At 42.2% G+C, this 18,014-nt stretch overlaps 1 protein-coding gene across 1 annotated transcript in view; it reads left to right on the top strand.

The window, feature by feature from the left end:
• The window catches only part of GALNTL6 (polypeptide N-acetylgalactosaminyltransferase like 6), a 1,226,826-nt gene that overhangs the window by 1,187,319 nt on the left and 21,493 nt on the right, over positions 1 to 18,014 (top strand). The window contains exon 11 of the mRNA XM_044225096.1: positions 12,374 to 12,490. Coding sequence (XP_044081031.1) covers positions 12,374 to 12,490 — 117 coding nt within the window. The remainder of the gene's footprint in view (positions 1 to 12,373; positions 12,491 to 18,014) is intronic.

The raw sequence follows: 18,014 nt of genomic DNA, 5'->3' as shown, positions 1-18,014 counted from the left end.
CAATATTCTTCCATTTTCTGACTTTTGGGAAAATGGATTTTTAAGAAATTCAAATCTAAAAGCTAGAGTCTCACTCAAAGGTTAGGAAATGATTTCTTCTCCTAATCCCCCATGGTTCCTTCTGTCATACCACTGCAGCCTCCCTAGAGTCCAGTCACTATGGGGAACCACATATTTCCTTTTAGTCATGGGCCTCAATGACTTGTCACTTCTTCATCCATTGGCTTGGCCAAGGGCTTTACCAAAGTTTCCTGAGTGTCTTTATTTCTAACCCTGCTTCAGTCCTTCTGTCTAGATCAGACACTCTATCTAGATCTAGACTCCAGCTCAATTTTGGACTGGGATCACTTCTTTTATAAACCCAAGGATTCATAGCCTTCTTTAATCTTCATATATTCCTTTGAGCTAAACATTTGCCATGGACTTAACACCTAAAATTGCACTGTTCTGGTGAATTAATTATAACCATTACCACAATATAGGATAAAGATCACGGGTCTAGGAATGAGAGACATGGGTACAAATCCTGCCCTCTATCTATTGGTTTTGTAATCTTAGACAAACCACTTACTATCTCAGAGCCTCAACTGCAAACGTGTATGGATGCAAAGCATGGTGGTGGTACAGATTTAGAAGCAAAATAATGGTTGTGAAAGCACTCAGTTGAGTGTGAAGTCAGTACTATAATTTTTTTTTCCTTCTATTAGGGTAGAGTTGCTTATCTTAAGCCCAACAAAAAGTGGCTTAATTATACAAATCTTCCTCTGTATCTGTTTGTGAGAATCAAATTGTTGTTGGCAAATAAGACTTAGCCTAAAAGTTCTATTCTGATGCTGGATATGTTTCACAAACAATACTCACAGTACTTCAAGTTGTGGGACATAGTTTTAGAAAAAGACTATTTAGAGCAGAACACATACAAATCTGAACGCCCTACGGTAATATTTCTACCACAGGCTCAGCTTTTTCTTGCATAATGTAAGCCAGGCTTCTGAAATGAGTCGTTCTAGTAAGTCCCAGGGCAAGAAAGAGATGCCAAAACAATTACATTTATGGTAAATTCAGAAGAGGAAAATGTACATAATCTAGGAAGAAAATCTCTGTGGGCATAATTTCAAGGAAAGGCAGTAGTTGGCCTCTGCCAGCAGTCATTGTACGCCAGGAGGACAGAGCAATCAGAGATGGAATGGGTCCGTTCAAGCCAAAATGGTGTGATGGCCATGGGTCCAACCTTAAAAAGCAAAAGGTCCCACAAGGATAATGAAAGCACTTCTAATGTTTTCTATTTATATATTTATGTTTTTAGTTTCTAAAAACACTTCAAAAAAATCTTTGAGTCTCAACTGAATTAGAGCAGGATTTATATGTAATTGTAGTCTCAAGTCTCCCTATCCTTCAAAATGTTGGGTTTTTTGGTTCTATTTTTTCCCTGTACCTTTCCCCTTACTGTCAAGCTTCTTGAAAGAGAAGCTTCCAGCGGCATCTGGGTGGCTCAGTTGGTTGAGCGTCTTGACTCTTGATTTTGGCTCAGATCGTGATCTCCGGATCCTGGGATTGAGCCCCTCCCTCGGTAGCACAGAGCCTGCTTAGGGTTAGGACTCTTTCTCTTCTTCTCCCTTTGCCCCTCCCCCTCTCAGCTCCCTCTTTTAAAAAAGGGGGAAGCTTCCATTTGTGGCTTGAACTTTCACCTCCCAATTTTCTTCAACCCACTGGACAATCTGTCCCCTGCCTGTTACCACACCACAGAACTTGTCGGTGGAAAGGGCTGCCAGCGACTTCCTGTCAAATCCAGCAGCTTCTTCCAGTCCTCCTCCTACTGGACGAATCTAAGAGATTTGATGCTATTGACTCTCCCACCCACTTCTTGAAACTCTTTTTGCTGTCTTCATTCTAGTCCTTCTTTTACTCTCCCTTTCTTTTTCCTCACTACTCTTTCTTTGCCATCTTCCCAAAGAACGCATTCCCCAGAATTCCATCCCATCTTCTTCATGTATTTTACTTATGTGCTATCATATCTTTGTATGACTTCAATTATTACTCATATGTTGCTGCATCAGTCAGGGGCTGGTCAGGAGCCAGAAATGATACCAGTAATTACAACAAGGAAATTTTAATATAAAGAAAATTACAACCTAGTAAAAGAGGTAAAACATAGACTGTAAAGAGTACAGAAGCAGCAACTTCTTAAAGTATGTGGGGATGTGAGCTGAGGGGATGTGATCAAGGCAGGAACTCAGAAACTTGGAAGACCCCTACCCTTCTTTCCCCATCAAGGTTGAGGGTCAAGTTTCACTTGATTCCATTTGGCTTGTGGAGGTCAAGAGACCGCAGGCAGTAGCCTCTACTAAACTATGAGGACCCCTCAGGTGAGGGCTACTTTCTTCCAACTTACTCTAAGTACCAATTTACTGACTATGACATGGAAAACCAGCACCTACACAATGGAAAAGAGTGAGACTTCTTCCGGCTCTGCCTTTTAGTGTCTCTCCAGCACCCTCTATGAGTGGAACCTAAAACTGCAGCTGCTGGAAAGGAAAAATGTCCACAGCGTCCATCTTGTGTATCACAAAGAAAAAGAGGAATGAATTTGAAGTTGAGAGGCAATATATTAATAGTCGGCATAGTAGGTAATTTTCACATCCATATTTCTTGCTCTTGCCTCTCTTCTAAACTCCAGATTTCTGGATGTCATTGTGTAGATGCCACAAAAACACCTCAAACTCAGCACGTCTTCTTCATTATCTGCGTGCACTTGTCAAGACCAGTGAATGCTGTCTGAACAATGTGTCTGGAATACATCTCCTCTTTTAATACATACATATATTCTATCACAATCACTACATAGCACAGATTCTCATCAACTAGAACTACTGCCCATGTTTACAACTACATAACTCTCCATCTGTCTTTCCCACTAACAAGTTTTTAATTTAAAACTAAACCAAGTTTATCTTCTCAAGATCTAATAATTCTGTTTGCCAACAGAACAAGATCTAGATTCCTTATTTTAATATTCAAGGCCCTTCATAATTCTACCTCCTCAGTCTCATTGCTCACTGCATCCCAATACTACTACTACCAGTAGTACCATAAAGCTAACATTTTGAGCACTTAATATGGGCCAGACACTAATGTGAGCACTGTATATGTATAATATCACTTAATCTTCACATCCAATTTACCAAGTAAGTATTGTAATTACCTTCATTTTATTGAAGAGGAAACTAAGACAAAAGGAAGTTAAGTAACTTGGCTAAAATCACATAGCAGCTAGTAAATGATTAAAATCTAAACTAAAATTCCACAATCGGTGCTCTTACATACATTATATTTCTCTCTAAAAAAATTAATATGAGAGTAAATTTAACTAATGAGGGAAAAGATTTGTACACTGAAGAAAATTTTAAAATATTGAGGTAAGTGGAAAGACATCTTATATGTTTGTGGATTAGAAAACAATATTGTTAATACTACCCAAAAAGTTTGTCAGTACTACTCAAAGAAATTTATGGACTCATTGTGATCTCTAGCAAAACTCCAATGGTGTTTTTGTAGCAACAGAAAACTCCTCCTAACATTCATGTGGAATCTGAAGGAAACTTGAAGAGCCAAAACAATATTGAAAAAGAAGAACAAAGTTGAAGAACCCACACTTCCTGATTTTGAAACTTAACACAAAGCTACAGTAATCCAAAAAGTGTGGTATTCATTATGATCCAGCAGTCCTACTTTTGGGTATATAACCAAAGGAAATGAAATCACTATCTCAAAGAGATATCTGCATCCCATGTTCATTGCAATATTATTCACAACAGCCAAGACACAGAAACAACCTAAATGCCCATTGATGGACAAAAGGACAAAGAAAATATGATATATATGTGTATATATATATATCATATCATATATATCATATATATAGAGAGAGAGAGCGGTAGAGAGAGATAGTCTGAGATAAGTCAGACAGAGAAAGACAAATGCTGTATGCTCTCACTTTCATGCGGAATCTAAAAAAAACTTAACTCATAAAAATAAAGAATGAAATGGTGGTTACCAAGGCCTGGGCAGTAGGAGAAATAGGAAATGTTGATCAAAAGACACAAACCTCCAGCTGGAAGGGTGAGTTCTAGGGATCTAATGTATAGCATAGCAGCTATAATTAGCAATACTGTATTATATCTTGAAAGTTGTTAAAAGAGTAAATCTTAAATGTTATCAGCCCCTTCAAAAAGATAATTATGTGAGGGAATAGAGGTGTTAACTAACCTTATTATAGTAATCATTTCACATATTATATATTAATAATATATATTAATATATCAATAATATCTCAATAAAGCTGGTGGGGGAAAGTGTAGTAATGGCTAAGGACAGATACATCAACAAATGGAAGAAAATAGAGAACCCAAAAATAAACCCTCACTTACGTAGTCAATTATTTTCTTGACAAGAGTACCAAGATCACTCAATGGGGAGGGAACAAATCATGCTGGGAAGACTGGATACCCACTGTTAGTGAGTCATGTTCCCCAAAACTCATATATTGAAATCCTAATCCTGAGTACCTCAGAATGTAACCTTATTTGGAAAGAGAGTTGTTGCAGTTGTAATTAATAAAGATGATGTCATACTAGAGTAGGCCTCTAATCCAATGTAACTGGTGTCCTTACAAAAATAGAAAACTTGGATACAGACAAGCATAAAAGGAGAATGCCATGTAAGCATGAAGGGGGAAATCAGGGCAATGCATCTATAGGACAAAAAGTGTCAAAGTTTGCCATAAACTAGAAGCTGGGAGAGAGGCATCGAACATAGTATGCCTCACAGCCCTCAGAATGAATCAACCCTGCCAACACCCTGAGCTCACAATTCCAGCTTCTAAAACTGAGATACAATAAATTGATGCTGCTTAAGCCACCCAGTTGATAGTACCTTGTTACAGCAGTCCTAGCGAACTAATACATCCACATGCAAAAGAATGAGGTTGGAACTTTATCCTATACCCAAATTTTAACTCCAAGTGGATCACTCCTAAACATAAGAACACAAAATTCTTAAAATAAAACTCAGGGGGAAATCTTCACAACATTGGGTTTGGCAATGGTTCCTTAAATATGACACCAAAAAGAAGCAACAAAAATACAAATAGGTAAATTGAATTTGATTAAAAATAAAAACATTTGTGTACCAAAAGACACTATTAACAGAAGGAAAGGCAATCTGCAAAATTGGAGGAAATATTTGCAAACCATATATCTGATGAGATTAATGTCCTGAATGTTTCTTGAAACTCCTACATTTCAACAACAACAACAAAAACCCAGTTCAAAAAGGGTAGAGGACTTACATAGACATTTTTCCATACAGGACATACAGATACTGGATAAAATCATGAAAAGGCATTCCATATCATTAGTCATTAGGGAAATGTAATCAAAACTACAAAGAGATATCACTTTAGACCCACTAGACTGGTTATTATCAAAACCAGAAAACAAGAAGCATTGGCAAGGATATGAAGAAATTGGAACCATTGTACATTACTGGTAGGAATGTAAAATGGTGTGGCCACTAGGGAAAACAGTATGGTGGTTTCTCAAAAAGATAACCTAGAATTGCCATATGACTCAGTCAATTCCACTCCAAGGGATATTCCCAAAAGAACTGAAAACGAGAAAGCCAACAGACATCTGTATGTCAATGGTCACAGCATCATTTTTTACAATAGCCAAAAGGTGGAAACAAGCCTAGTGTCTATCAATGGGTGAAGAGACAGCAAAATCTGATATATATGTATATTAATACTAATATGTATATTACATATGATACAATATCATTCAACCTTAAAAAGAAACAAAGTTCTAACTTGTGCTATAATGTGGATGAACCTTGAAAACGTTATGCTAAGTGAAATAAGCATGACACAAAAGGACAAACATGGTGTGGATCTACTTATCTGAGGTATCTAAAATAGGCAAATTCAGGGGCACCCAGGTGGCTCAGTTGGTTAAGCATCCGACTCCTGATTTTGGCTCAAGGTTGTAAGAGCGAGCCCCATGGAGGGCTCCCACATGCAACAGGGAGTCTACTTGAGATTCTCTCTCTCTCTCTCCTTCTGCCCCCTCCCTGACTCTCTCTCTCTCTCTCTAAAATAATAAATAAACAGATCTTAAAAAATAAAACAAAATAGGAAAATTTATAGAGTCAGTAGAATAGAGGCTACCAGAGGTGGGGGAAGTGGGGAAGTCATTGCTTAATGGTTACAGAGTTGCTATTTTGGGGGATGAAAACAGTCTTGGATATCCTGGTGACAGTTACACAGAATTTTGAATGTACTAATGCTATTGAATTTTATACTTAAAAATGGTGAAAATGGCAAACTTCATATTATGTACATTTTAGTACAATTTTTTTTTTTTTTTTAAAGCCCACGAGGAGATGTTGAAGGCCTGGGAGACTGGAAAGGAAAAGAAAGGAGTAGGGCATTCAGTATTAAGGGTCAGAAGCAACAGACAGCTAATTGGGGCTGAAGGCAAGATATGAGGTGTCTAAGGTGACATCCAAGTTGCCCGGCAGAGATCTTGGATGTCTGCTTCTAGCATCAAGATGATCAGGTGATCAGGACTAAAGAATTGGTCTTGAGTGGTGGGCCACAGGTTCATCAGTGGCCGTCTCCTTGTATTTGAAGTGCCTGTGAGACATCTCACTGTATAACAGAAATGGGATCTGACTGTGGCGTCACCACATTTACCATCAACTATTGAGACAGCTGAGAAAATAAATAAGCAAATAAATAGTAGCTAACACTGTGCTAAGCACTTGGCATGTATCAGTTCAATCTTCCCAGCCACCCTCTGAGGCTCAACTGTCCTCATCTTACAGACCTCATGCTGAGCCAAGATTCTGTGCCATTTCCTTGCACCATGAACTCTCCACATATGGGTTCATTTCTGATCCCTGAGGCTAGAGTGCCCTTCTGTCATTTCACTCTCAAGATTCAATTCCACACATCCTCTCGAGCTCCTTTACAATGTCCTCAGTTCTAAGTGCCCAAAGCTGTCTTGCTCAGAACTGACCATTTCCTTTTCAGTCCTCACTTAGCATTTAGTCATCTAACAAAAACTTCCGAGTGCTGTCTCCCCATTAAAACTGTAGGCAACTTGGGAACAGGAGGTATTTTTCTATTGTCCTGGGAATCTCCTTCAGTACTTCTCAAAGCACCTTTCATTCAGGCGTACTCCTTAAAGGCTGACTTTTTAGAAATGGACGAATTGAGCTTTTAAAAGGAATACGTGGCGAGGTTAAGGGGAACCTGTTTTTGTGACTGACCTGCTCCGTCTCCACTCAGTTCTCTCTCCATACTCCCCTACCATCTTATTTCTTTCTAGCTCAGCACACGAATTTGATTTCTAAAACCAACCCCAGTCCAGAAAAAGGAGTATCTTGATTCCTTTTGCCATATTAAAAATTCACGGCCAGAAGTATTGGGAGCCTCAAGCCTTTCAGGTGCTCCCTGATGTCCTCTAGACCTCAAACCGCACAGAGGAGGAGACCGATTTTGTTGTGGTGGTGGTTGTTAAGTTCAAATTTATTTTTATCAATTTTTTTAATTGAGATATAATTGATGTAAAACATTACATTAATTTCAACTGCTCAACATAATGATTTGGGTATTTGTATATATTATGAAATGATCACCATGGTAAGTCTAGGTAACATCCATCACCACACGTTGTTACAATTTTTTTCTTATGAGAACTTTTAAGATCTACTCTCTTAGCAACTTTCTTTTTTTTTTTTTAAGATTTTATTTGTTTATTTGACAGACAGAGATCACAAGTAGACAGGCAGGCAGAGAGAGAGAGAGAGAGAGGGAAGCAGGCTCCCTGCCGAGCAGAGAGCCCAATGCGGGACCCAATCCCAGGACCCCAAGATCATGACCTGAGCTGAAGGCAGTGGCTTAACCCACTGAGCCACCCAGGCACCCTCTTAGCAACTTTCAAACATACAACACAGTATTCTTAACTATAGTCACCTTTGTGTATATTATATTCCCAGAACTTATTTATTTTGTAACTGGAGGTCTGTGCCTTTTGACCCTCTCTGCCCATTTCACATGCCCCACCCCACCCCACCCCCAGAAGTGACGCCTTATTATTTTTCACTGTGGACCCAGCATGTGGTAAAGCACCTTGGATAGCAGGTCATTGGTAAAAAAAAATTCGTTGAATGAATCATAATCCACTACTTCCTACTTCAAAGTCCCTGGTAAGGGGGAAATTAACAAACCATGCTCTCTCATTTGTTAAACTGAGCCTAGTCTCTCTCTCTCTTTTTTTTTAAAGATTTTATTTATTTATTTATCAGAAGAGAGAGAGAGATCACAGGGAGGCAGGGAGGCAGGCAGAGAGAGAGAGGAGGAAGCAGGCTCCTCGCTGAGCAGAGAGGGGTCGAACCCAGGACCCTGAGACCACGACCAGAGCCGAAGGCACAGACTTAACCCACTGAGCCACCCAGGCACCCCGAACCTAGTCTCTCTTTAACAACCAATGCAATAAGCAATCCCACACCTACTAGCTAATCTATTTATACCACACTCCTCTGGGACCTCTTTTTAAAAACTTCCTGTGTTGGGGAGGGGGCGAAAATTGGTCACGCTGAGACTGACTTCTCTTGAATATCTAAGACATTCTTTACTCTCTGCCAGACCTTTCCCTAAGCCTTGCCCAGAAGGAGATTATCTCCATAATCCTGTCATACATAATGATTCCCTTTCCCCCCATTTTTGTCCAGCTTCCCACCCATTCCTAGTCAAGCACTATCTAACTTTCTAATCCTGTTCAGCGTCTCTCAGGATTTCTTGACACAATTTCAATGATGCCAAGCCCTGAAGCTGGACATCAAAGGAATAAAGCATGAATAGGATCTATTCTGTCATAGATGTACTCTGTGTCCTGTGTCCTAGATTTGGGTGTGTGCCTGTGTGTGAACTGCTTTGCTTTCGGCCAGATACAGAGCCCATGCTGAAAAAGCATAAACCATTTATAAATTTTCTTATCTCCATTTTTTAATTTTATTCAAATAAATAAATAGAATTCGTTCTATTGGAATTTTATTCAACTGTTTATTTCATTTCATTTCATTTCATTTGCATGTGGTTGACACACAATGTTACATCAGTTTCAGGTATACAACATAGTGATTTGACAAGTTTATATATTCAGCTGTATTTACGGTGAGTGTCACTCCCATCTGTCCCATTATGTCACTATTACTGTGTCATTCTCTATATCCCTTAGGCTCTGCCTTTTATCCCCATGACTTGTTCATTCCAAAACTGGAGGCCTGTATCTCCCACTGCTCTTCACCCTTTCCCCCAACCCCACACCCGTCTCCCCTCTGGCAGCCATCAGTTTGTTGTCCGTACGGGGTTGACGGAGTTGTGTTTGTGAGCAAGAGGAGAGACAAGAGTATGTGCCAAAGTGGTGAGGATAAAAGGAAAAGGAAGAGAGAAGCGAGCGCGGATGACCAGGTAGCAGGCTTCACTCCAGGTGCTACCTTACCCTACATTCCCTAACATTTTCTTCTCTGGCACCACTACAGGCTGGAATTTACACAGATGTAGACAATTACGCCCTTGAAACTTGAAAGTTGGCTTCCAAAGCAGTTTATCCCATTGTCTATGCAGATGCCTTTGGAGTGAGAATGTAGAAAATTCAAGAGTTTAGAAAATGATCTCCTCCAGCCCTGCCAGAGCCCTTCAAGCTCATAGCATTTAGAAACCAAAATGAGGCTCTCTGATGGGGTTTGGTGTGTATCCGCAGGCAGGTTTGGCAGATTGGCCATTCAGCGTCCCTGGCTTGTGTATGTTCTTCTCTTCCCGATGTCCTCCTTTTCCAAAAGCAGCCAGAGCCCCTTGGGTGAGCGAGCGCCACGCCAGCTGACAGAGAAGGGCGCACTTCTCCCTCGGTGGCCAAGCGGGCAAAAAACACTAGCAGCTGCTGTTCTCCTAAATGTGGTTCAGAGCTCCTGGACTCAAGTGGAGGGAACAATAGTGCCCTGAAGGTGTCTTTGGCCCACACCGACACTGGTTCTCTAAGAAGAGCGTGTCTCTGACTTACACGGTCCAACAGTGGAAAGCGAGTCCTGCCCAGGGTTCAGGCAGGCAGCTCCCAGGCTAGAGACAGCTTTAGAAAACGAATACCCCTGGTGCAGATAAGGAGATCAAAGGAGAGCTTTGCAGAGTGTGCCAGACTCAAGTCAGTGACAGAAAAAGCAAACTTTTGACCTTCTGGGTGTTTCTAGTTCACCAAAGAAACTCAACCATACACCAAGGAATTGATTTTTACAAAAGGCTGATTTGAAGCGTGGCTCCCCAGATTCCACACTGAAATTCCTCCCTGGTGCTTATTTCAGGAAGGCAGAGAAAGAGAAGTGAGATCTAATCCGGGGAGCGTTGACAGCTGCCGAGTTCATTCCCTGGCTCTTGGGATTTCCCAACCTACCAGGAGGAAGGGTACAAGGAGTTTTCAAGGAGTAGGTGGGATGTGTTTTCCCTAATTCAGGGTTCAAATGTGGAGTCTGTAGGTTCCAGGAAAATGAACAGAGAAGTTCTGATGTGTATCCACTTATAGCTTCATTGCTTACTTTGTTATTGTAAAAGTGTCCATAGCTTTCCTTGGATTCCCAGACAGGTCTATAAACGGAACTAGGTTAAGAACTGTTACCGTGTATCCTACATTATTTCACATTCCCCTGGCAGAGAAGCCGGGGGGGTGGGGGGGGGGCATCGATGTCCAAAATTGGATGATGAACCCCCCCACCCCGTTGTTGCTAAATTCCCTGAGTAAGGACACTATATCTACCACATTGGCTCCTCCTGAATGACATTATACCAACCTCTACTCCTACAGTAAGTGAAATAAGGCATCACTCTGCCCTCCACAATCCCCTTCTGGCCTCATTTATTCCTTTCCTGACCCTCACTATATTTCATGACAACCTTCTCTCTGCCTCTTGCCCTCATCCCAGTAGCAACAGGCCTGCTCCAGCCATCCTTCTGCCCGGGACTGACTCCTTACCTCATCTGCTCATTCTCGGCAAAAGAGCCTTGACTAAAATTATCACCTGAGTACATCCTGTTCTTGTTTCCATTCTTAACAATACCTAAAGGGATTATTATAATCCCGGACTATATAAAGACATAAAAAGGACTGAGATCGCTGAGCTTAGCTCAACGTTGACTGCTAAGTAACAAACCATAAACACCAACCATCTCTATGATGCGGGGGCGGGGTTTCAAAGTCCTCAGAATCGTGGAAATCCTGGGGCAGGCAGACTTGACAAAGCGACCCCTGCACATGGCCTCAACTCCTTCTGTTGCCATTTCTGATCTGGACACTTTTCATAGTCCATTCTTCGCCCGCCCCTCACTACTCAGTTCCTTCTATCAGTATTAATAAGATCCTTGTAAAAAATTATCGGTCATTTTTTTTCCTCATTCGACGACTTGTCCAAGTTCAGACTTTACATAGAGAATCCTCTTCCCGCATAACATGGCACCGGTAGTACCATCTTTCCTATTTTGTTAATGCTCTAGGGGGCCCCAGGAGAAATGCTACACTATGACCACGGGTGGAGACGGGGATGGTCCAGGCAAACCCAGACGTGGTGTGGGGACCACGTCCGGGTTTGCCTGGACCATCCCGGTCCCCACACCCTGCTCTGTGATTCCTTCTCTTCCATCAAACACAACGTGCGTCACCTGCTTCCCATTGGATGTCTCTCTCCCAGCTGAGACGGAAATGGCAAAAGATGCTCTGGAGCAAAAATATAACAAATTTCAAGCTAAGAACTCCCTGAAGAAAGAAACCGCCAGTTTCCGGGAGTCCCGAGCCAGGCTTCTCCCCGAGTGGCGTTGTCGCGTGGTCCTTCGCTGGTCCTCCAGCTGCAGTCTTGCTCCTCAACCATCTCACGTTCCTTGACATGCCCACTAGGCCTTGTTATATTTAACTCCCTGATTTTGCTCCACACGTTGCACATAAATTCAAAACACGGTTCAGGAATCATGTAATCAAAAAGACAGCTACTGAGGGGCGCAGAGGGGGGGGCGCTCAGTCGGTTAAGTGTCTCCCTTCGCCTGGTGTCATGACCTCAGGGTCCTGGGAGGGAGCCCTGCATTCCGCTCCCTGCTCTGCGGGGAGCCTGCTTCTCCCCCTTCTGCTGCCCCTTCCCCTGCTCAGGCACCTATGCGCAGTCTCTCTCTCTTTCTCCAATAGATTACAAAGAGAACTACTGAATCTACACCAAGATTGCCGGGAACTAGGGGTGCCAGAAAAACTAGCCCCATGCTCATTCTTTCTTCTGTCCACAGATTCGAAGCCTGGCAGCAAATCTCTGCGTAGACAGCAAGCACGGGGCCACCGGCACTGAACTGAGGCTGGACATCTGCGTCAAGGATGGTTCTGAAAGGACGTGGTCTCACGAACAGGTAGGTCAGCAACCCGAAGGTCAGCAACCAGAGGTGACGGGAGCCAGCGGCGCTGAGGCGGGCAGGGAGGCAGACAGTGAAGACAGATCTCTAACCCAGGCATACAGGACCCGCAGGAGGGGGTCCTTGCTCCCACCGACCAGCTCTGTCGTTCAGCCAATTACTTACCTCCTTGGTTTCTGCTTCATCTCAGAGCAGCTGTGATAATCAGCTGAAATCCTGTACAGAAATGTGCTTTACATAGGAGAAAGGATGGTAGAAACGTCCCAGGCTTCTGTTTTCTTTCCCCGAATGGTAGTCTTCAAACCATGAAAAGCCTATAGAGTGCCATGTGATCTTCCAGCTAAATTTCACAGTTTTATTGAAAGACTCTTTTTATTTTGTAAGTTTTCTGCGACTTTTATCTAATCTTATTTTCCCCTCTGGCGATATTTTGAAAAGGATACTTTACATAAGCGTCTTGTTGCTGTAGCAGTCTGTAATCCTACACATGAAGGATGACTTTGAGGTGGTAACAGGCCAACCCGGACTTCCTGGAATCCTTTAGAACTATTTGTTGCGTTTGATTGAAAAGCGTTTCAGTGCAATTCTGTTTATGAAGTGACTTGCGACTCCTGACCCCCTGATGGTCCTTGTAAGGGACTTGCCTCACACCGTGTCGCTTGCAAAAGAGACATGATAGTGGGTAGAATTGTGTCCATCCCTTTTTATTGTCTTAATTTTTGATAATGAAAAATCAAATGGGGGGGACATCTGGGTGGATCAGTCAATTAAACCTCTGCCTTCAGCTCAGGTCATGATCTCAGGGTCCTGGGATGGAGCCTCCTATCAGGTTCCTTGCTCTGCAGGGACTCTCCTTCTCCCTCCGCCTCTGTCACTCCCCTTGCGTGTGTGCTTTCCCTGAGAAATAAATAAAGTCTTTCAAGAAACCAAATAGGAAACTATAAAAAAAATTAGAGCACACCCTCACCCACTCATTTGACTTAATAACTATCTGCAGCTAGTGCCATATTTTTCAAAAGAATAAAATTTACAGATACAGTTAAAGCCCCTTCCCTATCCTACTCCTCTGTCTTCCTCTACAAAAGGCCACATCTCATGTTCAGCACAGTATAAACTGCCTGTGCTTTGTTTCCCAGAATTGCCAGAATGCCTCTCTTATGAAACCTGGAAACAGGAGACAAGCAGTTTCCACGAAGGCTTGAGTTCTGTCCTATTGCTCTATTCCTCAGTATCCATCTTGTATATGGAACCAGTGAAGACAAATCATGCCCAGCCTAGAATCTTACCGAGCTGCTCAGATAGGCTGAGCTCCGCCGTGCTGGCTCCTCCCTGTCCTCCCCCTACTGTCCTGTCCGACCCCGCACGCAGCTGACACTACAGTGCAGAACAGGATGATCCGGGAAAGCGACGATGAACCCGGCACACAGCACAGTCCAGAATTAACACCGTCAGTCCATGAACGCACACTGCCCTGCCTTGATGGGTCATCTGGCCCTTCCACTCTGATCCACAGCCTCATCGTGTTCCAGAAGGATCGTGGGCCTTGCAGTGAGGCCAACCTAGATTTCAGCCACCATAACCTGTGTGACCTTGTGAAATTGTTACATCTCTCTAAGCTGGAGTTTCTCCACCTCTGAATAGGGACAATAATATTCACAACAGAATAAATCTTGTTTACATACACCAGTATGTAGCACGTGTAGTAGGGGCAAAATCAATGTACTTTCCCTTCTGCTTTATGACATTTTCTCCCCTGGATCACTTTATACTAACACCAAATTAGAAATCTCTCTCAGGTCCAAGGCAGCTGCCAAAACCAAATACTATTTATCATTCACTCAAATATATCCTGCAGTGTGCAGACGCTTATCGGGTTGGTTTTAAAGAAGGCTCTGCGGGAGCCCTGGGTGGCTCAGTTGGCTAAGCGTCTGCCTTCGGCTCAGGTCATGATCCTGGGGTCCTAGGATTGAGTCCCACACTCCCTCTGCTGCTCTCCTGCTCTCTGTCAAATAAATAAATAAAATCTTAAAAAAATAAAAATAGTCTTTCATGGTTCACCTCTGCCTCCGATTTCCCCCAATTCACTTTTCCTTTCCTTCTCCTAATGTCTTCCATGCTATTCCTTATGCTCCGCAAGTAGGTGAAACCGTATGACAATGAGGGTATGTATTGCATGGAGCCCTGGGAATTGTACATAAAAAATGAATCTTGGAACATTGCATCAAAAACTAATGATGTATTTTACAGTGACTAACATAACACATTAAAAAATAAGAAAATAAATAAAAATAAAAATAAAAAAAGACTCTGCAGCTCCAGGAGTTGTGAATGGGAATGAAATATCAGCCAAAGCTGACTTGCCCCTCCTCCCCCCATCTTCTTCAGTAAACACCACAGGACTGTTACCAGGAATGTGAGGGAGAGTCTGGCCTGTCACCTCCAAGAACCAATTCTGACTTCAGCCTGGGAGCAAGAGAAAAGGCTTCAGAGGCCTATGAGGAGGACCCACATTTAGAGTAGAAAGGATACTTTTTTAGAGAAAAAAGAAAAAGAAGCATGCCAAATGGAAAATCTATGTCTGTTGGGCTAAATTCCTCTCTACCGCCCCTGTGCAGCCCAACCAGGAAACACGGGTAGCCAGCCAGACGATGAGACGTATGCCTTGCCTGAATGCCTGAATCAGGTTTCATAGTTCTGTCTTCTGGAATGTCCTAGATTTAAATATGCTCTGGACCACAGATTTTATGTGACAGCCGAAAAATAAATATAAATAAAACCGACTATATTGCATACACTTTAAAAATGGTTGGTATATTTTCCCCCTTCATGCTGAACTGTTAAAATCTACATCATGTAATTCAAGAAATGGTCACCAGAGGGCAGCACCAGACAAGCAGAAACTATGAGGCACAAAAAGACCAGTTAATACAGCTCTTTAAAAAGATCCCTGGTCTCTAGAGATTCTAAAAACAGAGCTATGGGGGAGATTAAACAAAGTTGACAGGAGGTAAAAAATGAATCATCTTTGAAATACGTATCACCATATATTCACTTGCTGATTAAAACATTACAAGCTGCTTCTTTCCCCCAATAATTAGCTATAAGCTTTATTCACTGTATTACTCAATGACTTACATGAATTAAGACTCATTCTCCTCCGTTTTGATTAAAATGCCTGAGTGAAAAAAGAAGTATATCAGAGAAGGAAAATTATAGGTATTCTTTTTTATTCAAAAGCATTTAAAGAATCCACAAGGGGCACTTATTAGAGTTGAAATGATCCTTTTTAACAAATGGCAAAAATAAAACACAAATGAATAAACAAAATAGTTACATGAGAAATAAAGGATCATCTACGGAAGCACCTTGACAAGAAAATGCCTCTTGTTGCAGAACACCAGTGATGTCTAATTTGGCTTCTGTGAAGGAAGCAATTTGTGTGATTCATTTTTTCCAAGGGCCTTCTATTTAGCTGTTTGAGATCACTGTAGCATTGTGTGCTCGCTTTCAGCTTCCTTTAGGGACCGAGAAAGAAAAAGAGAAGAGAACTTAATAAGACTGTAAGGTCTGGAAAGGATACCCTCCAAATGCCATTAGGAGCCCAAGTGAGAGGGCAAGGGAGGAAGGAGAGCCTTCAGTGGCCTACAGTTCGGGCCAGGCAGCAGGCTCTGGTCTCATGCTGGGGCTAGTACTGTGGCCGCACAGACCTTCCTGCCGCTGAGGAAGGCGACCAAATGCTCCCTTCGCGAGACCCAGAGAGCAATGTGCGCATAGAGATGGGAGCAAGTCGGTGCACGTGATAAAGGACGGGTGCTGGGACCCACAGCCTCACTCGCAGAACAGAACAGAGCTGGGACCAACTGCAACGTGCACTTGCTCAGATTTCTGCCAACCACATAACAAGGAAATCAAATAGAACCACCCACGGAGAGGAAAATATTCTCGGTCTTCTCAAATCAAGTAGCAAAATCAAGGTGCTAAGTGTATTTGCAGTACTATGTCTAGCTGAGCTTGCTTACATGATACGGTATAAAGCCAGGCAACATTACCCACACCAGGCTGACAGTAAACTGAAGAAGTACAAGTTCTGTATCACTCTGGATCTATATTTAAAAGTATTACTTAAAAGCAGCAAGTGGAGAGATTAACATCAATTTACTCTAAAACTGAGGATTTGAGGTTGAAAAAAATCAAGTTTTTGCACAGGAAACCTGAATGAAATCTAATCCTTCCATCAGTAAGAACTAGCCCAAGAGTAAGAGACAAACTATAAGTGTCACAATACCATCATAAAATACAGACGATGAAAATACATTCATAACGTCTGCTTGTGTCTGGTTCTACAAAATTGCTCGGGAGAAAGTGTGCCTAATGAATGAAAGGCTTGGTGCCTGATTGGATTGACATGGCCATCAGGATGAGATAAATGGCAAAAGAAAGCACTTCGGAGATGTAAGAGAGACAAATTTTAGCTAAAGGTAGGTGCAGAAGAATAGAGCAGTTGATATCATCTGGAAACATCTCTTGGGGTGCAGGAAAGTCATCACCACATAATCAGGATGATATGATGGTGATGATGATAAAGCATGAAACTCTATGGAGACCCCCAGCTAACAACCAACCCACAAATCTGAAAATGATTATCGCACTCTAACGACAAACCTAGCAACGAGAAATAAAAGTCGCCTAAGGAACCTGGGGTATAATTGGGACAATAGGTGAATAAGTCCATCAAGAGAAGAATTTGTTGATGTTTGCTTTAACACAGGAATTCTTTTGTACTTCACTCATTCCTCTAATTAAAAAATTAGAAAAGTAGAAATCAAGAAAGCAAAAAGCAAAAAAAATAAAAAGACTGTCTATAAAAGAAGACATAAGCTGGGGCACCTGGGTGGCTCAGTCAGTTAGGCATCCGACCCTGTTCCGGCTCAGGTACTGGTCTCAAGGCTGGTGGCATGGAGCCCTGCATCGGGGTCCCCGCTCAGCAGGGCAGACTGCTTGAAGATTCTCTCCTCTGCCCCCTCCACTCACTCACTCATTCTCTCCCTCCAATAAATATATAAATATTTTAAAAAGAAAGAAAGAAGGAAGAAAGGAAGGATGGATGGATACTTAAGCCAAGGGGCCTGGGTGGCTCAGCCGGTTGAGTGTGGTACTCAATTTCAGCTCAGGTCAGGATCTCAGTGTTATAAGATAGAGCCCTATATGAGATTCTCTCCCTCTCTCTCTCCCTTTCTGCCCCTTCCCCCACACCTGGCCTCTGGACTGAATCTCAAAGAACTGGTAAGCATGAACTAGGTTGGCTGCATGTTGGCCTCCCGACCACAGAAAAGTCTCATGAACAAAGTCACAGAAAGGAAAACATAGCCTGATTAGTGCAAGGAACCACAAATGTTTTTGAATTGAGATATCATTGGCATACGACATTATATTAGCTTCAGCCATACAACATAATGATTCGGTATTTGTACATATTGCAAAGTGATCACTAGAGCAAATCTAGCTCACGCCCATCACCATT

The sequence above is a fragment of the Neovison vison genome, chromosome 11 (genome assembly GCF_020171115.1).
Source record: "Neovison vison isolate M4711 chromosome 11, ASM_NN_V1, whole genome shotgun sequence".
NCBI lineage: Eukaryota > Metazoa > Chordata > Mammalia > Carnivora > Mustelidae > Neogale > Neogale vison.
The sequence above is the reverse complement of the archived record's forward strand: the minus strand, read 5'-3'. Positions and strand labels throughout refer to the sequence as shown.